The 25633-nt window shown below is 35.5% G+C and overlaps 1 protein-coding gene and 1 pseudogene across 12 annotated transcripts in view; both read right to left on the bottom strand.

Moving 5' to 3' along the window:
- Positions 1-25633, bottom strand: part of ANKS1B (ankyrin repeat and sterile alpha motif domain containing 1B) — a 1094885-nt gene that overhangs the window by 577707 nt on the left and 491545 nt on the right. For all 12 annotated transcript variants that reach the window (XM_059402276.1, XM_059402278.1, XM_059402277.1 and 9 more), the window contains exon 12: positions 24343-24523. In XM_059402276.1, the coding sequence (XP_059258259.1) occupies positions 24343-24523 (181 nt within the window). The remainder of the gene's footprint in view (positions 1-24342; positions 24524-25633) is intronic.
- LOC132019337 (regucalcin-like) lies at positions 2094-2968 on the bottom strand (annotated as a pseudogene).

The raw sequence follows: 25633 nt of genomic DNA, 5'->3' as shown, positions 1-25633 counted from the left end.
AATTCTTCTGTAACTTCCTGCTTGGCCCATTCACTCTTTACTAGGATGCTCTTTAACCTTCATTTCTTTGTCATCCTTCCAATATTTTTTCTAATTTCCAATAGTTGACTTCAAGTTTTAAAGCATTGTGGTCTGAAATGGTACAGTCTGAATCTTTTTTTTTTTTTTCCAGTCGAATCCTGATTTGTAATGTGATTTATACTGGATAATGTTCCATGTGCATTTTGTTGCTTCAGAATGAAATGCTCTGAATATATCTGTGAAGTCCATTTGGTCCAGTGTGTCATTCAAAGCCCTTGTTTCTTATTGATTTTCTATTTGGATAATCTTTCCATTGCTATGAATGGGGTGTTAAAGTCCCCTACTATTTTGTATTATTGTCAATGAGTTTCTTTAATTTTCTTATTAATTGGTTTATATAATTGGCTGTTCCCAAGTTAGGGGCATAAATATTTAGGTTGTTAGATCTTCTTGTTGGATAAATGCTTTTATTATGATATAGTGTCCTCCTTCATCTCTTCTTAAGTCTTTGGTTTAAAAATCTAGTTTTTCTTGGGCACCTGGGTGGCTTAGTGGGTTAAAAATTTCTCTTCAGCTCAGGTCATGATCCCAAGGTCCTGGAACTGAGTCCAGCATCAGGCTCCCTAGTTACCAGGGAGTCTGTTTCTCCCTCTGCTTTGCCACTCTCCCTGCTTGTGTGTACTCTCTCTCTCTCTGTCAAATAAATAAATAAAATCTTTAAAAAAATAAAATAAGATAAATAAAATCTTGTTTTTCTGATATAAGGATGGCTACTTCGAATTTCTTTTGATGTCCACTGGCATGAAAAAATGGTTTTCCACCCCCTCACTTTGAATCTGGAGGTGTCTTTGCGTCTAAATGAGTCTCTTGTAAGCAGCATATTGATGGGTCTTGTCTTATACCCTATTGTCTTTTGAAAGGCACATTTAGTAATTTACATTCAGAATAATTTTTGAAAGATACAAAGTTAGTGCCATTGTATTACCTGTAATGCCATTGTTCCTATAGATTGTCTCTGTTCCTTTCTGGTCTTTGTTATTTTGGGACTCTCTGTCTACTCAAAGGATCCCCTTTAATATTCAGTTCTACTTCTTCCTTACCCATTTGGGTGCCTTTTATTAATTTTTCTTGTCAGATTGCTGCAACTGGAATTTTCAGTACTGTTTTGCATAAAAATACTGAGAACAACCTTGTCTTGTTCCTGATCTTAGAGGAAAAGCTCTCAGTTTTTCACTATTGAGGAGAATGTCAGTTGTGGGTTTTTATATATGACCTTTGTTATGTTGAAGTATCTTCTCTCTAAACCCACTTTGTTGAAAGTTTTTATCATAAATGGTTGTTGTATTTTGTCAGATGCTTTCTCTGCACCTGTTAGGATGACCAAATAGTTTTTTTATCCTTCCTCTTTTTAATGTGATGTATCACACTGATTGATTTGCAAATATTGAACCATCCTTACATCCATGGAAGAAATTCCACTTCATCTTGGTGAATGATTTTATTAAGGTATTGCTGAATTTGATTACTAATATTTTGTTGAGAATTTGTGCATCAATGTTCATCAGAGATACTGGCCTATAATTTTCTTTTTTGTAGTGTTTGTCTGGTTTTGGTATCAGAATAATGCTGGTTTCACAAAATGCACTTAGAAGTTTTCCTTCCTCTTCTATTTTTTGAAGTAGTTTCAGAAGAATAGACATTTTTTTTATTTTTAATTTTTTTTTTTTGCTACTAGGTCATTATTTATTGGGTTTTTTGAAGTTTTAGGTATGATAAGTGTGGAATGCAAAACAAATATGGTCCCCACCCTTCCCTTTCTAGCATTTGCAAAGAATCAAGAGGCTGATGGAACAATTCTTTTCATTTCTATACTACCTTTGCAGAAAGCCTTATAGTGTATTATCAAAACTACCCTCACACCCTTACTAAAATGCTCTACCTTTCAAAAACTGTCAATAAAAATTTAACCCTGTTAATAATATAATTTCTTTAAATTTTTTGTAACTAGACTGAAATTTCAGCTCTATAATTTTCTATATGTCTTCAAAAGTCTTCAAGTAGGAAAGAAGGTTTCATCCTCTGTAGGAATAGAGAAGAATTCCTTTGACCCCCAGGCCAGTTATCTTGAAAATTACACCAGCTTCAGACTGCTGCAGAATACCCTTTGTGTCCATTCAACCCTGGACACAGGTCACATACATTTCAGAGTAGTCCTTCCCTTTGAAGCAACATGAAGTTGTTTTATCAACAGGCAACGTCACAGTCTGGAGTCTTTTCCTTGTCTTAGGAACTAAAAATGTCACTCTTCTTCCTTTGAGAACTCCCCCTCACCATCAATACACATTCCATCTGGAAATTATTCTTCTTTCTCCAACTTGTAAACACTTGTGGAGTTGGAGATCTTTCCTGTTGCAGGTCATAATCAAAGGCATCCACAGAATAGGATAGGCTGTCAATGCAATAGATTTTGTAGTCTAGGTTTCACTGTAAATGTGTACCTGATCAAAACTCTTTTCCATGTGGTGGTCAGGAAAAGAGAATACAGGGACACCTGGCGCCACCCCAGAACTACTGAGGCCATTTCCTCAGCTATGGTGCCAGCAAAATATCTCCCAGGGGGTTCCACGTTCCCATTATGGAACTGATTGTTTTTCTTGTCTTTATCTATTGTAGCCAGGACAACTGTTGACTGAACTTCCCAGTTTAAAGGACAGAACTTTTTTCCAATGGTGGCAACATAGCCTCCTGCCTGGTGAAGTGTCACAGAGATAACACAGATATCCATGGTCACTTACTCCACCCCTGTGTAATTCCTACTTACTGCTTCCTGAGCAATTCCCACTGGTAAACCATTTTTGCAGGAAGATCTACAAAGAGCAGAGCTTTGGATACCTCTTCCTACAGGAGACTTGGGGCACTGGTAGCTCTTTGGAAAAACAGACTCAATCTTAATGAAGACATTGTTATGGGGGAGATCTTGGTGCTAGTGACCCTCAGAGAGCTGATTTGGTATTAACTCCTTTCTTTTTCTTTCCTTCCTTCCTTCATTCTTCCCTCCCTCCCTGGCAGGGGAGCGGGGCAGAAGGAGAGGGAGAGAGAGAATCCCAAGCAGGCTCCTTAACTGGCATATAGCCTCTTGCTGGGGCTCAGTCTCATGACCCTGAGATCATGACCTGAGGTGAAATTGAAAGTTAGATGCTTAACCAACTAAGCCACCCAGGTCTTAGGTATTAACTCTTTTTTAAATGTCTGGTTTACCTTCACCTGTGAAGCCATCTAGTCCAGGACTTTTGATTGTTGATAGTTTTTTGATTACCAATTCAGTTTTATTACTAGTAATAGGTTTGTCCTAATTTCCTATTTCTTCCTGATTTTATTCTGGAAGATCATATATTTCTAGGAAATTATCCATTTCTCCTGGGTTAAATTATTAGGTCATTAAACCTCTGGCCTCTACTATCTTGCCACTTGAAATGTGAACTATGGACTATCAGTCACCCAGAAGATTGTTATAAATGCAGTCTCAGGCCCAACCCAGTCCAGTTTAATCAGAATATTTTTTTTAAGGTTTTTTTCTTTTTTTTCCTTTTAGATAGAGAGAGATCTCAAGTAGGCAGAGAGGCAGGCAGAGAAAGAAGGGGAGGCAGGCTCCCTGTCAAGCAGAGAGCCTGATGTGGGGTTTGATCCCAGGACCCTGAGATTATGACCTGAGCTGAAGGCAGAGGCTTAACCCACTGAGCCACCCAGGTGCCCCAATCAGAATATTTTTTAATAAGATATTCAAGTGACTTGTACACACACTAAAGTTTGAGAACACTGTTTTAACATCAATATAAATTTAAATATGTGTGCAATCTGTGCCTATCTATATATGTATTTTCATATTAGTTTACATTTTCCCCTCTTTCAGGACTTTATATGACTTTATTCACCATGGTAAAAACAGGTGAGTTCAATAAAATAACCTAATTGTAGAAATTCTCCGTTCTTGTACAAATGTCCAGTTATTCCCCAAAGGTCATCTTCTAAGCATATATGACTATGAAGAATTTTTACAGATGTAGCTTTATTATTGAGGTAAATTTTGATTATTGTTATATCAAAAATGTTATTAAGCAGCACTGAATTTTTTCTTTTAAAGAAACTTTGTACAAATACTATATTCTTATAACCAGTATAATTAACTCATTTTCCCCCTTTAATTTAAATTTGAAATTTTATTAGTTATATTCATAGTCTTATTTTTTGCTTTGTTTTGTATTTTGTGTATTTATGGCCACAAGTATTTAAGTGACTTGCGACTGGTCTGACCATCCCAGAAAATGGAATTTTCAGTTCGAAACCAAGAAAATCCTGGGCAAAGCAAGTCATTTTCTCTATGATAAAGCTTACTAGGACTGATCAAAATTTTAAGAAGTATTTCCAATAAGTAATTTTTTATTTGGAATAATATTAACATGTTGATTCAATACTGATTTTTAAAAACCACAGAAGGTTTGAGTAGAGCATTATGACATTTTCATAAAAGAGTAAGTTATAAAACACCTGCTTCATTTCTTTTTACAGACAATTTTTTAAAATTTTTTATTTTTTATATACATATATTTTTATCCCCAGGGGTACAGGTCTTTTACAGACAATTTTTAAAGAAATCAAAAAAAAAAGTCTGCTCTCGGGATGCCTGGGTGGCTCACTTGGTTAAAAAAAAAAAAGACGACTGCCTTTGGCTCAGGTCATGATCCCAGAGTCCTGGGATTGAATCCCATGTCAGGCTGCCAGTTCCATGGGGAATCTGCTTCTCCCTCTGACCTCCCCTCTCATGCTCTCTCTCAAATAAATAAATAAAATCTTAAAAAAGAAAAGTCTGCTTTCATGTATGTCAGTCACAAGTACCTATTTGACGGAAAACTCACCTCCTCTAATGTACCACAATAATAATTGTCCTGATATTACTTAAAGACAAACCTTGAAAATATGATACAACTTTTGAAAAGTTTTCTTTTCTCTGCTGATATTGCATAGTTATTTTAACTAGTAAACTAATAAAGTGGTCAATAAAGTAGATTGCCATTGACCTTTTCCCTTTGTGTCTCTATGAGTATCTAAAGATTGACAACAGTCTCGTAGAAGTAAAAATGTATTTCTTTTCAGATACCCATTGTCATTTTAAAAATAAAAGGAACAGGGACTGTACAAAATGTAAGTAAGCCTTTGGACCCTAGAACTAGTATAGGCAAGAATCAAACTGAGAAGATTATTTAGTTTTATAGAGAGGCCACTTATTATAAAAAGAAAGAATGACTCAGAGGGGATAAGAACCCAGATGGCAGAACCGAGTCATGGAGAATAACTAACAGGGAGCAGAACTGAGCTCCGTTCACAGAACAGGCAACATGTACCTGGCTGGAATTCAGTATTTCTATGGACTGATGACTTTTCCATCTTTTTTAAATGGAATTTTCTACTGTGGTTAATCTATGCTTGTGTGATCATTATATAATAGATATGTGGGTGGCAGATAACCTGTCTCTTTAGTTCACAGGACTTCTGACCAAGAGGAATGGTACTTAAGTGCTTTGTTTAAAATATCTTACCTAAGGAGACTCAAATGTATCTAGACCTAATTTAGAAGATAAACCTCAGCCTGAGATTAATGTTAAATGGGATGCAACTTTTGAGGGATTTCGGGAAGAGTTGAGTATTTTTTGCCTGTGGGAAGGATGTGAATTGTTGGATTAGAGGGTGGACTGTGGAAGACTGTATTTTATAAAGATAGCCATAGCTATATCCCTAACCTCACATGTTCATCGAGAATCTTGCCACTCCCCCATCATGAAGTAGAGTCTAATTTCGCTCCCAAAGAATCTGGATAGATAACCAACAGAATGTGATGGAATTAATGCTGTATGACTTCTGAGGTTAAGTCAGAAAGGCATACTACCTCCCCCTTGCATCTGGAACATTAGCAATTGAACCCTGCATCACCATGTAAGTAGTCCAATTGCCCTGAGACCAATATGCCTTGAGGAAACTCAAGTTAGCCTATGCAGGGAGACTTCATGGGAAGCACAGGGACTACCTAAAAGAGAGAGAGATATGGACAGTTTCTAGCTTCTCCAGCCCCACACTGTTTTAGTTCCAGTTACCGTCTGACTACAACTACATAAGAGCTCTGAAATAATTCCAACCAGAGGAGGAAGCCTGTCCTGAAACTATAATATAATAATTCCTGCAGTTTTAATCTATTTAGTTTTGCTGTGGTTTGCTATACAGCAATGGTAACTGAAATACTTCTAAATTAAAAGATTTTAAGTATAATTTCATTTTTTTTAAGATTTATTTATTTATTTTAGAGAGAGAATGTGTGAGCAGGGGAAGGGGCTGAGAGAGAGAGAATCTCAAGCAGGCTCCACACCCAATGGGAGGCTGATGCTCTGCTCAATTTCATGACCTGAGATCATGAACTCAGCCGAAATCAAGAGTCGGATGCCAACCAACTGAGCCACCCAAGCACCACTCACTTTTTTTTTTTTAAATAAGAGAACACATTTGTAGATTCTGGACCTCCATTAGGCAGCTTTATTTGAACCTGTACATAAGAGTCAAAAAAATTAAGTGTCTGCCCTCAGGAGCTCTAAATTTCAGGTCAAAATAGTTTTGAATCCTCTTTTTTATTATTATCATTTTTACCATGGGCCACAGAAAGTTACTTAATCTTTTTGTTTTCCTATCTACTAATTGTTGATAACACCTATAAGAGAGAATTAGCATACAGATTAAGTTAAATGAGTTAATACATGGGAAAGACCCCTACATGGTGTCTGACACATAAATACCTGACTCTACTTGGTGAAAATCCATTAGGATAGCTTTAAGAAAAAGACACATGTCATCAAGATGGTATATGCAAGGTAGGGAGATGGATAGAAGCAATGACATTTCATCAGTGAGCTGCCATATTATCTTATCCCTTTCTTGAAAATATCATAAATTTCTTCCCTTTACTCTGCCAGCAACAAGCTTAAAGATACTATTTTATCTCTCCATTAAGCAAAACTTCTTGGACTTTGAATTCCCTTTAAGTAAGGACTAAGACCTTTATGTCTGTATCCCAGTGCCTAACAGTAACTAAAGCAAAAGAAGTGCTCCATAAATCCTGACGGAATAAAGGAAAAAAACTAGTTCTATAACTAGCAACTTTTTCCTAAATATATTCAGATATTGCCAGCATTGGGGTACTCTGAAAGAAAAGGTCTGTTTCTCTAGATCTACATAAACTCTCAAGAATGCTGAAATGGAGGATCAAGTTTATATTAATTAATAACAATTATAATTAGCAAGAGTATTATATATTTTTAAAGTATAATACAAATATGATATAATAAAATTATTGATAGGCAGGATAACATGGTGGTTAAGAGTATAAACCCTGAGTTAGAATGTATGGAAGCAAATCCCTGTTCTGCTCTCTTCTAGCCATATAAATGTAGGAAAGTCAGTTAAAGGTTCTGTGCTTTAGTTCACCATCTGTAAATCATAGGTGACAATAGTGATTAAATAGTTAATATATGCAAAATATGTAGAACATTTCTTCATAATAATAGTGATTATCTTACCTATAAAAATTTAATAGAAAATGACAACTTTTATTGCTAAAATGAAGGAAACTGTTTTAACCACTCTAAAATTACTCAGAATTTAAAAATGAATCCTGTTGAATGAAGAAAATTGCTACATAAGGCCTTAAAAGTGCTTATATAAGTATACCTAGAGGCTTCCACACATTACAATAAATTTAGAATCTCATGCCTTAAATTTGTCAAAATGAAGTAAAAATAGAAGCAGAAGAATAAATACTATGCTGTGAATGTTAATGTCTACTTGGGATAATTTAGTGACAATAAATCTAAGCAGATCCACTAGGTTATGCCAAGACATTTTCCTAACTAAATTTCATTTGGTTGACTTGTTCTGTTTAATTAGTGAATATTATAATTATGTGTTCTGAAAGTTGTGTGAATTTAATAACATCAAGTAACACTAAAACAAAGTAGAGCAAAATACCAAGACAGAATTTCTTTTGAGGACTTGCCTTCTTGTAAAGAATACAATTAACTCCCTAGAGTAATCCTTATTTGTCTACATAATGAATGCTGTGAGAGAGTAAGGCACGTCCCACATTTCTTCTCATCAATACCTATACAGCTTAGTCTGATTTAGTTGAACATTTTCAATAATCACAAGCACAGATTCTCCTGTGATAGAAAATTTATTAATGTAGCCAAAGTAGATATAATGTTGCATGTCTGACCCCTTTTAACTTCTTGGTTGCCTAAATATTCAGTCAGGGCTTATACCAGTTATATATGTATGGAGGCCTAAATGTTGTAAAAGTAAGCAGATATAAATTACAAATGGTGCTTTCTTTCACTCTTTTAGGCTTATGTCTGGAGACATTTTGTTAGGATTAAAAAGTAGCTTTTTTCTTTCTTTTAATTTTTCTTTTTTTGTAATTAGACTGCTAGTGATTGTTTAACCTTGTCCTTTTTGGAAACGTGTTCAAGAAATATTTAGGAAATAGTATCACATCCCATGATAGTTTTTCATTAATAAAGAAGGTTGAAGGGATTCAGTTATAAAAATAGGCAGTGGGAAATATAATTGCACTTTCCAACATCTGTGGGAACCACAGAATTTTTGCTAGATATAGAAGAAAGTTTTGAATGAGCTTAAAATAAGGTTTGACTAATTTTTAATGTATTTTATTAGTACATTGACTAGAAAAAACTACATTTGGTCACATTTTAAAAATTCACACCTAAATTTACTTTGGCTTACTTATAATTTTTTTGGATTAGTTCGTGTTGATTAATTGCTTTACCTCTTTCCTTCATCCTACTCTTTAATAAATATTTATTAGGCAACAATTTATTTACTGACACTGTACTAGAGGCCAGAGATTACAGTGGAAAGGCATAATCTCTGTAATCATGAAGCTTATGCTACAACACAAACAAAACAAATAAATAAATATATATATAAAGACACTTATGGTGGGCCCCCAGTCCAAAAACTGGTGTATTCTCAAGAAGAGGAAAAGGCACAGAACCATGGGAAAGGCCTTGAGGAGATGAGGTCAGAGACTGGAGTCATGCTGCCACAAGCCAAATAACACATGGAAGCAGCAGAGGAAAGAGAAAATCTTCCTCAGAGCCTTCAGAGGTAGCATGAGCTTGCTGACAACTTGATTTCAAACCTCTGGTATTCAGAACCATAAGAAAATAAAGTTCTATTGTATTAATTCACCCTGTTTATGATGCTGTTTTGCAGCAGCCCTGGGAAACTAACACAGACACGTTGACTTTGAAGTATGTGTGGAACATCTAAGTGCAGGGGTCAAGAAGAAAGATGAATTTAGAAGTTTGGAACTCAAGTTTGGGCTGGAGATAAAACTATAAGGAACATCAGCATATGATTGAGCAATAAAGCCAGGAAGTGGCGGAGATCCAGAGGCAGTCTGTAAGAGTAAGGGAAGAGAAACTAGTCTAGAACCCTGTAGAAGAGTATTGTATGAGTGGGTGGAGATAGAGGTACTCACAAAGGGAGACCAAGATGGAGACTAGAGCAGTAAAAGGAAGACCAGGAGAGTGTGGTATCACAGAGCCACATGTAGACAGTGTTTCACAAACCAAGTGAAGCAGATGGGTCAAGTAAGATAAAAGGCTTTGTCCATTATATTTAAGAAGAGATAATCCTGTGGCACCTAACAGATTTCAGTGCAAAAGTGGAGTAGTATTTGAAGAGTCACTGAGAGATGAGAAAGTGAGTCCAGGAAGTGTAAACAACTCTTTCTGAGAGGTCAAATGTGAAAGGGAGGAGACGTTCTGTACCTAGATGAAGACACAGAATGAAGGCAAGGCTTTTCATGTGACCCAATCATCAGTAATTGAGTTTACTCACAGATGCTTGCGCTTTTATCTAATGAGGCACCTTAATATTTAGACTGATGATAAAACAAATCAAATGGTGCCTTATCGTTGACCATAAAACTGCTCACGAAGTTATAGCATAACAACTAGAACCTGATTTATAGATACAAATCTAAAAATTCAGTAAATGAGAATCTGTTGTTGGTAGAAGTTTTCTGCATAATTTATAAAGAGGGAAATTGTAGGCAGGATAATGTTTTGAAATGCAAAACATCTGACTCATAGTAGAGATGAAGAGCACTGAATGACCCATGAGAGAAACTTATCTTATTGTTCATACAGAGCAGGGAAAATTCAAAACTGATAAGGCATCAGGCATCACATAGCAAAACGACTTTAATGAGGGTGAGTCATGATGCCACCCAGGGAAATGAATCAGGTGCCCACATGCCCAATCTTCTTCATAATTATAGTTTTCCCCCTTTTAAATTAAAACTAAAGCCAGGTAACAACTAATGTCTCTGTAGAACAAATTTAGCCAAATGGAAATATACAATGGTCTAGGAAGTAAATGAAAGTTTCACAGGGATGCAGTTTTCCAGCAAAGAAAGGAAAAGAACCACTACTTTAAGTGTAATGTCATGTCTGATGGCCCCAAAGGACTTTTAAATGCTTTTATTGTGTCCTCCATTTCAGCTGATTTGGGTACCTTCCCACAATAGAATAATTCCAATAGCTTTTTCTCAACACTGAAGTCTTAGATATTGCACCTAAGGTTCCTATGTTTTCCCACTCAAGCCAGGAAAGTGAGGAACATCCCTGTCTCCCCCTGACATTTTGTTCTTTGGCTTCCATAGTCAATCATAAGTCCTGTAAATTCTATGTCTTAAACATCTCTCAATTTTCTTCTTCCCCAGAGCTATGACTCACCTATGCCAAGTCCCACTTATCTTGCCTTGCCCCCTCTAAAAGAAGTCTCAGCAAAGCTAGAATGAGCAAGGAAAAATGCAAATCAGGTATCATTCTGCTGCTTATAACCTTGGGTGGTTTCCCACTATGGCCACAGCAAACCTGTATGGGCCTTTGTGATGAATTTTAAAAAGAAAAAAAAAAGTAACCATTCCCTCTCTGGGATTAGTAGTATCATATTTTAAACCTAATTTTCTCCTCTGATCAGGATTTTTATGCAGTGTAGAAATTACAACACCCTCTACCCTTAGAATAAAATCTACAACCTTATCTCTGTCAATTTTTGTAGAGTCACCTCTTGCCATTCTTTTATTCATGTTCTTTGATCCTGCTATCCTGCATCAGTTTCAATTCTTTGAACATACCATATTCTCATTTAATCTTTGCCAAACCTTCCACTATTTGGAAAAAAAAAAATCTCTCCTGTCTGGATAACTCCTGCTCATTTTTAGGTCCTGCCAAAAATATTACTCCCCCTTTACAAGACTTTCCAAAGCACCTCAATTAGAATACGTCTTCTTGCCACACACTTTCCCCAAGCATTAATGTGCTCAACATTACATTCATTAGGATGTATGCAAATTGCTGAAATAAAGTCTACCTTCTCTGATAGACTCTCAGCTCAAAGAGGGCAGATTTTTGTCTATTTGTTCCCCACTGTATCATCTGTTTAAAGTAATGTGTCTGACACTTAATAGACACTTAAGAAATATTCATTGACTGAATAAATGGTTAAATGCACAGGAAAATCCTGGAATCCTTCTTGCAGCAGAATCAGAAAAGTTTTGTCAGAAGATACAGGTTCTAATCCTGGCTCTGCCACTAACTTACCTAGTTATGTGACCTTAAGCAAGTTTCCCTAACCATTGTGAACCTACTTTACTCATCTTCAAAATGTTGATAATATCTACCTACAAGAAGCTCATAGTAGGTGGAAGGGACAATATTTAGTGAGTCCCTACCATGTGCAAAGTCCTATGCTAATGGACATCTACATTATCTCAAAAGAGAAAATATGAATCTCTCAAAGGTTATCAATTACCTAAAGGTCATACTAAGTGGTAAAACAAGGATCTAGGTCCAAATTTCTCTGGTTCTAAATATTCTTCTTTCTCTACCTCTTTCTCTATTCCTTTCCTTCCTCACCATGTTCCTTCAAATCCCATTGGTATATTCTTAAAGTCATATTACAAATATTATGTGTTCTGTGAAACCATCTCTAATGCTCTTAGGTAGATTTATATGCTCTTGTCTCTAAGTTCATATTATGCTAACATAATAACATTATACTTTAGTTACTTGTATACCATAAATGTTTTCAGAGAAGAGACCATGTCTTTCCATTGTTATATGCCCAAGATTGACTGGACATTAATTAGTATTCTGTAAGTGCTAGATGAGTATTTTGTTAAATGAGTAAATGAACTTCCTCTATCCAGTATTTTCATAAATTTGATTCAAATAACTAATTTTTGTTTAGTGTTTATATGTAGTTTTACATTTTATATATAAACAACCAATAGTTAAGGCCTCAGCCATAATTGTTCATATGCTTTAGGTTGCTAAGATAGTATAATGAACATACAACATGGGTCTTTATCAAATCATAAAGATCTGGTTTCAGATAACTATATCTAAGATTATTTTTAAAAACAGCTAATAATTACCTAAAAGGGAATATATCAAATATGAGGTATGGGGAAGTGGTCCAGGTTTATTTTGAATTTGATATTCTATTTATAATTTTCTATATGGTAACTTCAGAGAACAAATATATTTATTGCTAGTAAACAGCAACTACTTAGCTTAGAGAATTTTACATATTATTTATTGTAATGTTACCCTGCTTCAGAGCATTATAATTAATAGTAGAAACAAAACCCAGTTGCAAATTAATGGCCTATAGCACATCAGTGGGCTAGGAGACTAAAACAGAGCTGAAGATCTCCTTTACTTTGACACAAAGATGAGTAGTATTTACTGGATACTCAAATCAAGAAGAAATACAAAATACTTTGAAATTATGTAATATATAATCTAAATCCTTCATCTAAGACAACAGCTTGCCAAAATATTAATCATTAGGAACTGAAAGATTTATTTGGTTAATACCGCTTCCTTCTATGTGTACTATGTGTTTTCCTGAAGGAAATCTGAAATCTATTATTAGCTTTACCTAGTCAACTCTTGCTTATCAGAGTTAATAAAAAGAACACAGACATCTGTGCCAATATAAAAAACACAGACATACAATAGGCCTGTTTTAGATCTAAAAGGGTAGATAATAGAAAAATTACATCTTTGTCTCTGGAAGAAATGTTGATTCTTTGCAGCAGATTTGCCTTTTACTATATTAGTTTTCTTTTCTATTTTTTTAATATTAGTTTTTCTAAGTAAGAAGAACTATGCTATGGAAAACCTGTATACACACACAAGTAAGAGTTCCCTCTAGATCCTGTGAACTGCTTGCCAGAGGTTAGAATTCTGTCGGAGGTATTCATTCTGCACATTGGATTCTGATCATCATTAATATGTTGAAAGTTCTAATTATCAAGCCTCCAGGTCCTAATACAATATTCTCGACCTCACACATGGCTAATGAATAAACGAGGACAAGCAGATATGAAGAAAAATTCAGCTTTGTGAAAGGGAAGAGAGAGTCATGCTATGCCTGCTTTGACTTTGTGAAAGAAGAGGGATCACTACAGTTATTACTGTTATTTTTTAAATGAAGACTTGGACATTGGTCTACTAAAATAAAAAGGTGAAGGAAATTATAAATTAGTGCATGTTGTCAGATACATTGCTTTCTAGAGGGATATTAATGATCTTGACAGTGCTGGGTCAACTACTTTGTAATTTATATAAGAAAACTGAATAGCCTCTCAATGTAAATAACTGCTATCTTTTCATCTGTGAAATCAGATCAATTATGTAACAAAAATTTACATTAAAAATGACATTTCTCTCTGAGGCATTTTATAAAATAACTAATGAAAGGTAAGCTCCATGGCTTAGAAGAAAGCAATGTAGTTAAAAGAAAAGCTGATCTAGTCTTATTACATAGATAGAAATAAGGTACATAGTACCTTATTCTAAGTAATAGAACCCCAACAAAGCAAATCTTCAGTTGCTAAATCCTTTACCATTTACTGAGTTTCGACTGTAAGTCAGTCACTATGTTAGGAACTGGAGATACATACATCTTATTTGAGACATGATCCCTGCATTTAGGGAGTCCACAGACATCTAAACAAATACTTCTATATAAAATATCTAACAGCAGAGGTGTGTGAAGAATGTTAGGGGAGCATATGGATGAAAGAATTGTTGGAGTTAGGCTTCATAAAAGAGGTCACCTTTAGCCAAATTCCTCACAAGGGTTAAGGTTTGCTAGGTAAATCAGATGGGAAGGCATGCCAAGGTGACAGAGTATTCTATGAATCAAGGACCATGAGCTTTAAGAACACTACTTAGCAGTGCATGGTGTATTTGGGTAGAGGTAAATAAATAGAAAATTAGAGCCAGGTTATCAAGGACTTTGTTAGATATGCTAAGGGATTTAGACATTCATTTGCAGTGACAAGATATAAGATGTTCTTAAGCAGTGAAATTGCATGATCAGAGATATTCTTAAAAAATTAACTCTTAACTTTAAGCAAAAGCTAGATCTGGGAAGAAACATCAATAATTTAAAACTTCAGATTCATATAATCTTTAATATAGTCTCCTACCCTCTGGCTTATGCTGCAAGATTTCACTTTCAGAGCTTCATCTTTACAACTTAATACGTATTAGAATAAAAGCTGTTGTTTGGGGGGAAAATTGTATTTCAGATAATGTATGAGTGCATTGACTGAGCCAGGCTTGGGGATGTGGAGTAAAAGAGAAAATTTTCAAAAGAGAAAAATTTCACTCTCAGCCATGTCCGTAATCTTAATGAGAGCAAAGGATGAGTACTGATGGGGGTTCCTTTGGGGCCAGAGAAGATGGAAACAGTCAATCTTCTTTTCTCCCAAATCATGGGAACATCGGACATGGTATTCATTTTCTGCCTCTGAATAACAAATCATGAAAAACAGTGGCTTACAACAACATGCATCTTTTATCTCATAGTTTATGAGTCAAGAGTTTAAGCACGTCCTAAAGTTTAAGCACGTCCTAATTGGTCCTCTGAGAATGGTCTCAGCAGGTTGCAATCCAGGTGTTGGCCAGGGCTGCATACATACTCAAAGGGGGGCAGGAATCATGGGGTCATCTTAGAATTCTGCCTAATAATTCTGCTGAATAACTTAATTCGATGCCACGAATTAAGTACAAAAGTTGAAATTACTAGAGCCTAGAGCCAGGAAGGTAGGGAAAAACTGGTCCAGCAAGTAGATAATAAGTTCCCTGGGAGAATATATGGAACAAGTTCCATCATGGGCTGGCTCACTTATGTCATGATGAGTAAAAGAGAAGCCTGCATTTAAAGGGCTAGGGCCCAGGTAGCCCCCAAACAAGTCACCATCCCAAAATAAAAAATGTGTAGAGAAAAAAAGGGAAAAATGTTCTCCCAAACAAGATTGTAGAGATAGATGTGAATTCAGAAAAAGTTCTAGCAGTTTGGGAATGGTTTTCAATTGAAGATAGAGAGGGGATTTGTTCATAGCACAACCTGGAAAGAACTTTTTCCTTCCATTAAAAAAAAAATTACAGTTACCTTTTCTTCTATCATATCATATTTAATTATAATGATCAGACATATCATTATATGTTAATTAATTATAATGATCAGACATATCATTATATGTTATATTTGTATGTCATACAAATATAAGTGATAGCAGGGAAGTTTTAATACAATGATTGATTTTTAATAAAATTCAAGAAATATAGTCTGATAGAGAAAATCTATCAAGCAAACTAAAGTAGATAATTAGAGAGAAGATATACACAGCCTGAATCTGAATCACAAAGTAAATTCCAGCTAACAAAGCAGTTGTATTTTCACACAAATTAACAGGAGGTAAAAGCAAGAGAAAATTAAGTTGATAAAAGATCAATTTCTTTAAAAAAAGATTTTCAACATAAAAACTCTCTGGAACAGTTGCTCTCATGCTTTTGTTATAATTTTGGATAGATTAACACTTGTAGAAGTCTGGGTTTCCCCAGCAGTAACACAACTCCAGCTTTTGCTTCCCTCATACCCTGGAACATGTAAAACAGAACAAACAGAAATTCCAACTCTGCTCATCAGCATATTGACCTGCTAGTTCCAAGCAACTTTGTGGACTTAAGATTCTGATTGCCTAGCTGGATTCCTAGCACCTGGCTGCCCTGCATTTGTACCGAATTCTTAAGTCTGGGCTCTTTTTGTTGCCTAAACCTATGATAATAACAGCAATACAAATAATAATAATGGTCATGGTTATCAAAAATTTATGAAGCTACGGTAATTAAGCATGTGTCACATTTATGCATTTTTCATTTAGTGGCACTGACTCAATGTAATAGGGATAGTATTTTTCAAAGAAGATATTGATATATTTCCATTCTTAAATTTGGTTCATTGGGAACCCCTTTTCCCCCAGGCCTAGACTAGAGACTTAAAGTCCAGAAGAGGAATGACAGACAGGTGTCAGAAATTTTAAGAAGGAAAAGACTGAATGAGATAGGGAGTATAGAAAAACAGTTCTAAATGTGTATCCTAAACTTTTCTTTCCAAGCTTTATCTGGAAAGCCTATAATATAATAGGTATTGAGAGAACATAAGGTAGAGGGACCTGGGCTCCAAATCCCATCTATATTCTGGGCATGGCCACTTCTGAGTAAACTTGGTAGTTCTGCAATGTATGAACTGGCAAAGTCTTGATAAATTTTTATGAGACCTGCTTATTGTCCTTATGAATAAGACCCAGAATTTCCTGTGGCCTCCAAAAGGAGGCCTCTAGGGCATCTGGGCCAAAAGTCAAGTAGGCTGCCATGGGGCCAGCTTGGCAAGGAAAGAGGTGACTGCAACAGAGGCCAGAGTGAACAGATGGCAGATGTTGACTGTGTAGCGGGTCCACCTTACCAGTGGGAGATGAGCTGAGGTGAGCAGTCAAAAAGAGCTGGACCTGGTGGTAATGATCCTGATTTAAATATATTACCCACAAGCTGTGGGTAATACCCACAAGGTACACTGGGAGGGATACCCACACCCTACTAACCCTTCTATGTTGCCCTCAGGGCCCACATACCATTTGTCAGAAATTTGGACAAAAAGATAATTTAAACTTTCCCCACTCTCCTAGTCTTTGCCCTCACTGATCCCTCAACAAGGATGACTTTACTTCTAGTTCATAGAGAAAATAAGAGCCATCAGACAATAAAATGCAAAATAGATAATTTCTCCTTGGTTACCAGCCTATCAGTGACTTGTCATTCCTCCTTTGGTCTTAGGATAAAGACCAAAATTCTGAACATAGCTTCCAATGTTCATAATTGCATGATTGGCCTTTTACTTCCCTTGTGGATTCAGTCCCTGCCATTTCTCCCCTTTCTCTGGAACCTGTGGTTTCATGTTAATTTCTGCTACAGGGATTTTTTTTTATTCAATGTTCTTGTCTTCCTGTAGAGTATAATCTTCCCACACATCGTTCTCACTAGCCATTAACTTCCTCCATATCAGCTCACCCTAAATCTCACCATGGAGCTTAATGATCACCTCAGCAGCCTGGCTTTGGTCTTCATGCCAACTAGATTCCAAACACCCACTCAGCTACCGATGTCCAGTAACTGCTAGAATACATTGCCTCAGCTATTTTCAGTCTGTGTGAACTAATTAAAAGGAAGACCTTCATTTGTCTTTCTGGCAATCCCCAAGCAGCGTGAAAGGTCCATGCCACCCTCTCTGTTCTAATTTTAGTTCTCCTCTAATGTTTCTTCCCCTTGCAGAAAATCATCCTATGCTGCTAAGCACTTAGAAGCTTTTGTTTTTATTATGCCTTCCATTTGGGCAGAAGCACTTTTCCACCTTACTCTTTTTAGATATCTTCCCTCCCATCAGTTTTCTTCAGCAGGAGGTGATAGTTTGAAACTACTAGCAAAACTGTAGATCATTAATTATCTAGGGTAGTAGCTTCCTTAGCACATCCCCAAAAGGGCTAGCCCACAAAATTCTTCATATGTAGAACTTTCTGGATACAATTTTTCACATAAAGTGGAAGTGTCTTTACAACTGGTGATTCTCAGCTTCCTTTCCCCCAGTAATTCGCAACACACCTGTCCAGGATATGTTTATTGAGGAATTCAGATCTCACAGGTAATTCTTTTTGGGTAAGCACTGTTTCTAAATCTTTTAAAACTGATATCCTTCACTTTTGATAAAAATAAAATTATCATGTAGCTTCCTCCCACCCTGCCCTACTCCACTGTCCCAACTATCTACTTGGGCTACCTACTTGGATATCCAATAGTGTTTCAAATTTAAATGTTCTAAACTGAGCTTCCTCATCTCAATTAATATAAAATCCATTCTTCCAATGATCAGAAGGGCTCAAAATCCTTGAGTCACACATTTGGTTTCTTTCATTTTCTCCCATTCTATATCCAATCCATCAAAAAAAAAGAAGTTGCCTCTACTTTTAAAATAGTTGCAGAAGGGGCCCCTGAGATGTACAGTCAATTAAGGGGCCAACTCTTGGTTTCAGCTCAAATTTTGCACTGATTTATGATCTCAGATCTCAGAGTCTTGAGACCAAGCTGTGTATCAGACTCTGTGCTCAGCATGGCGTCTGCTTGAGATTCTCTCTCACTCTCCCTCTGACCCTCCCACTTGTGTTCTCTCTATATATAATAAATAAATATATCTTTTTAAAAAACAGATGCAGAATTCTAGGGGTGCCTGCGTGGTTCAGTCTGTTAAGCATCTATTTTGGCTCAGGTCATGATCTCAAGACCATGAGATCCAGCCCTGCATGGGCGTATGGAGCCTGATTAAGATTCTCTCTCTTTCCCTTTTGCTTTGCCCCTCTCCCTTGCTCATGCTCTCTATCTCTCCCTCTGGGGGAAAAAAAAAAGAAAGAAAAGAAAAGAAAAAAGAAAAAAAAGATGCAGAATTCTACCACCTTTCACTGCCTCTACCTTAAAAAAGCCTGCTACCTGAGCAAAAAGAATACATTGGTAACCATTAGGGGTGCCCTCCAAACTGAAATATCTTATCAGATGGGCTTTCTGTTCATTCAAAAGTTTCATATGAGAGGGAGATACATGGTGGTCAAGAGGAAAACAAGTTCCCTGAAGGAGTAATCCTCCATGGATCACCACTCCCAGGGACCCCTGAGAAGCCAGGGAACAATAAAAGAAGTTTTAGCATCTCAGTGAAGGTTGGAACAAAGTACAGAAGAGATAAACTTAGGTAAAGTTCACCTGTTTCATAATTTGTTAAATAAACGGAAAGGCTAATTTAAATGTTATGAATGGAAATCAATGTAGAAACAAACATGGTTCTTTATATCAAATATTTCTTCTGAAAATTTGCACTGATTTAACCACAGTATGTAAGCCTATATTGTGGAGGGAAAAGCTAACTTAGCTGTTCACCTTCATAGTTCTAATACTCTGTAATTACCAATAATTATAGTTGTTCCTGGTTTCTTGTGCATCTTCCCCTCTGAACTACCTCTTATCATTCCACCTACTTCTTTAGCACCTGACTTCCAGCAATTCTTTGACCTGAATGGAATCTCTAATCCAATGATCCTTCTGATTTTTCACTGTTACTTGTTCCCTATTTGTCCTCTTTTTCCTATTTTTCCATCTTGAATTTTATGGTCAAACATTACTCTCATTCTCTTGTGTTCATATTTCCTTGCTCTTCAATACACTCACTTGATAAAAACACAATGTAAAATTCAACTCTCTGAAAACTATGCACTTGATTTCCCCCATCTGAACTGAGCTGGAGAAAAACAGAACCACATTGGCTAACCCAACTTTAAGTTCAGGAACATGAACCTTGAATAGTTTCTTAATGCTGCCAGACAATTAAATCATATCTCCCTTTTCCATTCACTGTCTCTTTCTTCTAAACAACTCTCTCATTCCTTCTTCTCTTTCCTCAACCTCCACATCTCCTCTGCCTTCCTTCATCTCAACTGATGCTGCTGCTTTCTCCTTAATAGAGAAAATAGAAATTATCATAACAGATATTCTTCAGGTTCCCATCATATGGATCCCTTTCCAGCATTTGTACCCACACTAGAAACATCTTTCTTGCCTGTTTCCCATGATCCTGTCCAAAGCCAATCTCTCCTCTTGATTAATAGAACCCATTCTCTCTTTCTCCTACTTCATCACAGTTTTATAATTCTCCTTGGAAGAAATTTCTTTAAAAGGTAGTTTATATTTGTTTTAAGTCCTCTCCTCCCATTCTTTCTTAAACCCATTATGTTGGGTTTTTGCCCTTTCCGTTTCAAACAAACTGCTCTTGCCAAGGACAGCAGTAATCTCCACATTGTTAAATCCACTAGTCAGTTCTGACTCAGTCCTCATTCTACTTAACTTGTTAGCTACAGTTGACAGAGTTGATCATTCTTTCCCTCTTAATAACTTTCTTCATCTGAATTCAGAACACAACACTCATCAGAAGATTTTTCTTACCTAACAGGTTATTCCTTCTCAATCTCCTTTTCTGATATTGCCATTTATCCCCTCTTTCATTGAGCTCAGTTTTTGGTCCTCTATCTATACTCCATATCATCTATATAGTGATGATGTTCACATTTGTATCTTCAGACTGGACCTTCAGCTACTACTCAACACATCTATTCAAGTAGACTTCTCAAACTTAAAATGAACTCCTGGTATTTCTCCCTGTTCACCAAACCTGCTCTTCTGACAACCTCTCACATGTCAGTTCATAGTAAATCCATTATGACAGTTAATCAGAACAAAAGTCTTGAAGTTTTCCTTCTTTCTTTTTCTCATATACACTACATCCGCTCCACCATGAGATCCTATTGGATCTACCTTAAAAATATGTCTAATCTCCATCCATTTCTCTATACCTCCACTGTTTCACCTTTGATCTGAGCTGCCTTCATCTCTCATCTTAGTGCAATGCTATAATAACCTTCTAACTGGCCTTCTTTCTTCCAGTCTGTTTCCCTTCTTCAATCCACTCACAACACAATAGAGTGATCCTCATAAATAGAAGTTAGGTCATGTCATTCTTCTTCTCAAAGACCTGAATTTACTCTTCATTTCATTCTGAGTAAAAGTGAAAGTCCTTATAATGGCCTATTAGATCCTACGTGATCTATCTGCATTGCCTTTTTACTTACAAATATTCCATATTTCAGGGAATGGCAGTCTGATTTGATGACTATGCTTAAACCAAAAACTTCAGAGGCTTCCTTGAACTTTTCCTCTTTACTGTCATATATTCAATCAGTTATCATAACCTGTTGATTATTTCCTTGTATGTCTCAAATCCATTTACATCTTTCCATTGCTGATTACACTGTTTTTCCCCACCTCCCATTTTACCTCATCTCAAATCTATCGACAACATCTTAATACCAGAGTTATCTTTTTAGTTAAATGCAAATCTATTCATATCATTCCGAAGTGTGGTCAACTCCACATATCTTTTCCTTTAACAACTTTTTTTGATAATTCATAAATTGATATTTGGAATACATACAACAGTACCTTACAAGTAGGAACTTTTAATATAATTCAGACTACTTTTGAAATGTCTCTGTCATCACTTAATCAAAGTGTTTTAGAGTATATAATTCATTTTTGAGGGTATATTATTAGTCTTTGTTCTGTAAATAATATTTTGTCAATATTAATTATTTTGTACATCTAATAATTTATAAAATGAACTGTAGATTTATCTAATAATTTAGATTATATTTTTAATTTGAGAAAAGGTCAGCTACCTGTCAGTACAGACTTATGTAAATATCTAGGCTATTTCCATCTTAAAATTACTGTGCATTTCAAATAATAATATTAAATAAGAAAAATAATAATATTAAACAATAATGATAATAATATTAAAGAAGAATGTTATTTTCCATAGCCTACAAAACACATTCACATAAATAAGCTCATTTATTACTACAAGTACTCAAAGAGTAGATATTATTTCCCCTTTTCAGAGGAACAAATTAGAGATCAGAGAAGATAAATGATTTGATGAAAAATATTCAGCAAATCAGTAATAGAACTAACTCTAAAATTTTTGATGTAACATGGGGGTAACCTTTTACATCAGGAAACCATAGTAACATGCTGTTTGAAACCATTTCAGCCACTAAAAGGTCAGATTTTGGTTCTGTTCAAGGGTCAGATCTGAAAATACCAGCTTTGGAATGTATGGCAAATTACAATTTCTTCACACATTTTGGATGGTACCACTGAAGTCCTGAGAGCAGTAAAATGTGTGTGTTTCTATCATTCCCCCTAGTGGTCAGAGATATGGGACTAGACCTATCTCTTCTTTTACTCTTAATTTTTATATAAATAAATAAAATTTCTACTTATCTCAAAGGACAAGTGAAAAAATTTAAAAATTAATCATCAAAAAAAAACCCCACTTATAATAAGGATAGGGAAAAAGGAAAAAGGAAAACAGAATAATTTGGATAATTAGGATAATAATAACTAGGATAATTAGGATAATAAGGATAGGGAAAAAGGAAAACAGAATAATTTGACAGAAGTGGAAAGAACAATGTTGAAACATGGTTTATCTTCTTTTTGTGTTTTCTTGTCTACAAATAACAATGACGAATTCATATATCAGTTATGAGTTTTAAATGAGTTAATATACATAAAATGCCTAAAACAGTATATGATATATAGTTTTAAAGTTTTTGCTTAAAACTTACTGATTATTAATATTTATGATTGTTCTTTTTGGATCTTTGTTATTGTGGTTGTCATCATATTGAGGGTCTTACTGAAGATAAGGTGATCTGGGCAGGCCTCTACGAGAAAGTGTATTTGCACCAAAATCCAAATGACAGTCACATAAAAATTTGAACACAGAGATTCCAGGCAGCGGGAGCCAAACTACAAAAGACTCAGGACTAGAATGCCTAGGAAAAAAGGCCATTGTGGACCAGGATGCGTTTGCTTAAGTTTAGGTTAAAGAGCTGAGTAGTGGGATGCCTGGGTGGTTCAGTTATGATCCCAGGGTCCTGGGATCAAGTCCCACATTCAGCTCCCTTCTCAGGGGGGAGCCTGCTTCTCCCTTTCTTCCCTCTGCCTGTGATTCCCCCACTTGTGGATGCTCGAATAAATAAATAAAATCTTAAAAAAAAATAAATAAAAAGAGCCAGTCAGAGCTAGGTTAGACTGAACTTCTTTGGGTTTAGTGAGGAGTTGGATTTTATTCAAAGTTCAGGGAGAAGCCACTCATTATTTTATGCATGATAATGACACACTTTGATTTGCATTTTATAAATATCACTCTGGTTGCCAAGAAAAGGTCAGATAATAGCTTCGATAGAATATCAATGTCACCACTTCCACTAATCATAATTTTTAAAATCTTAGTTTTACTAGAGGAAAATTACTTTCTTGCTGTATTTTTGGAATGTTTGTATCAGTGCTCCTAAAAGTACAGTCAGAGTAATGGACTTAAGTATGATGCATACATTTATATAATCATAGATGCACTCATTTTTGAACAAAGGTTACATGGAATACCCATAAAAATGATATCTTCTGATTCTAAAATTCATAGTAATCATATTTACTGGGTTTAAAAATCACATCTCTTTAAGGCAAAGTAGTAGCAAAGTTCACCTACTTTAAATTATATAAGGGGAGGAGATCCTTTAGGTCTCACTTCTCATATTTCAGTCATTTGGCTTTCCGGTTATTAGCTTCTTGCCCCCTTCTTGCAAATCTGATTGGCTGGAACCAGATATGAGTTACTAGTGGGTGTGGTTACTTTCCTTAATCTTCCCCTTACCCCCAGCACTATTTCCTCACACCTCTCCTCTCCAAGTTCATACTGGTTTGAGTAGATTGAAAGCCCACTTAGGTCATAGTGTCCAACTCAATCTTACCAGGTTGATATGGATTCTGTAGCCTCAAAGCAGCTATTAATAAAGTTGTATATTGATGAGTTGATACCACTGTGTGGAGAGGGGTAAATAGCAGTGAAAGAAGAGCATTTCTAGGTCTCTGGTTATTTCACTACCATAATAGCATTAAATCATCATCTGTAACACGTTTAACACCTAGAAGACCATAAATATATTAAAAAAATTATATCCACACTCTGACAAAAATTATAATGCCCTACATTGCTATACATGTAGCTGAACAAAATCAGTGCAATTTATATGAAGATTCCTCTTAACCCCTCTGTATCTCATTAAGGCTTTAGGTTTAAAACTTCAAAAATATAGCTGCACAAAGTGAACTGCTTTACCTGTATGGCCAGTTCCCTCATTCTTGACTTCTGTGGTTCCCACAGAAGAGGTGGGTGGACTGACAGGAGGGCTGGAAGTAAAGCTTGCACACCCTGCAGATGTGTTGATTTCGAAATATTCTTGGTTGTGATTCATTCGATGAAAATCCAGAGAAGACACAATAGATGTTCGTTGTTTAGGCTAAAATAAATGAGCATGATGAGAGTATTATGACCATGTTCATCTTCAGCCCAATCTCCCAATTGATTTAATATCAATTATATCAATTATTTTATATCAATATTTAAGTGATGTTTTTATCAGTTAATCTATCTGATTTTTATACTTAAAATATACTGTGCTTCACAAAGAGATACTAAAGAATCTCTTGATAAGTTAAATAATGAAAAAAATATTTAATGAAAAAATATTTTGGCGTAGTGGGTAAAATAACTTGGATTTTCTGTTAGGTTTCCCAGAAGACTGTACAAATACAGTACACAGAATTTCTTTTAATAATCAATTCAGAAAGTTGCAATTCTAAGTCACCTTTCATTTAACTAACATTTATTAAGCGTATGGCATTAAAAAAAAATATGGCATTTGCCAGACCCTGAGGATAAAGAATCTAATAATAAAAGAGCTCTTACAACACTGAAGCATAATTAAGGCAGTTCTGTTTTTTGTTCTCTATATAGTCCAAGAAATTGATAGCTTTAGATATTGTCCCCAAGTACCATATGCTGGAATTTGATAATCAGAATTAAGAAAAGTTATATAGAACATTTCCCAGGACTCTTTAAGAATCTACACAGTATTTTTTGTGAATTTTGATTTCCTTTTTTAAGGATTTTAATTAATCCCTGAAGAGCAAGAAAAGTCAATTTAAACATAAAAGTTAAAATTATAGAGCAATAGCAGATATAATCTATACCCTTCACCAGTAATGGATTATTCCCTATAGCAGCTTTCTGGGGTTTTTTCCCCCATAGTTTTAATTATATACACTTTTCTTCCTGCCTAGCAGAGCTTCTAACATTGTCCTTTAAAATTGCAGTCTTTTTGGCTCTCAAAATTGTGTGCATTTCCCAAGAATCAATCCAAGTTCTTATTTTTATTCATATTACTGAAATATTAACAATCCACTATAATAATTAACAAGAGATTAACTTTAATTTATCTGCAATAAAATTTACTATACTTTGCTATCTCCAAAGTATAGTAAACTCTTGGTTTACCGACATTTTCATTGCCCTCAAATACTTAATAATTTAACCACTGTACTCCATAGATTATTTTTCTGCAAAATAT

Source organism: Mustela nigripes, chromosome 6 (assembly GCF_022355385.1).
Source record: "Mustela nigripes isolate SB6536 chromosome 6, MUSNIG.SB6536, whole genome shotgun sequence".
Classification (NCBI taxonomy): Eukaryota; Metazoa; Chordata; class Mammalia; order Carnivora; family Mustelidae; genus Mustela; species Mustela nigripes.
Note: the sequence above shows the minus strand (reverse complement) of the source record. Positions and strands in the feature narration are given on the sequence as shown.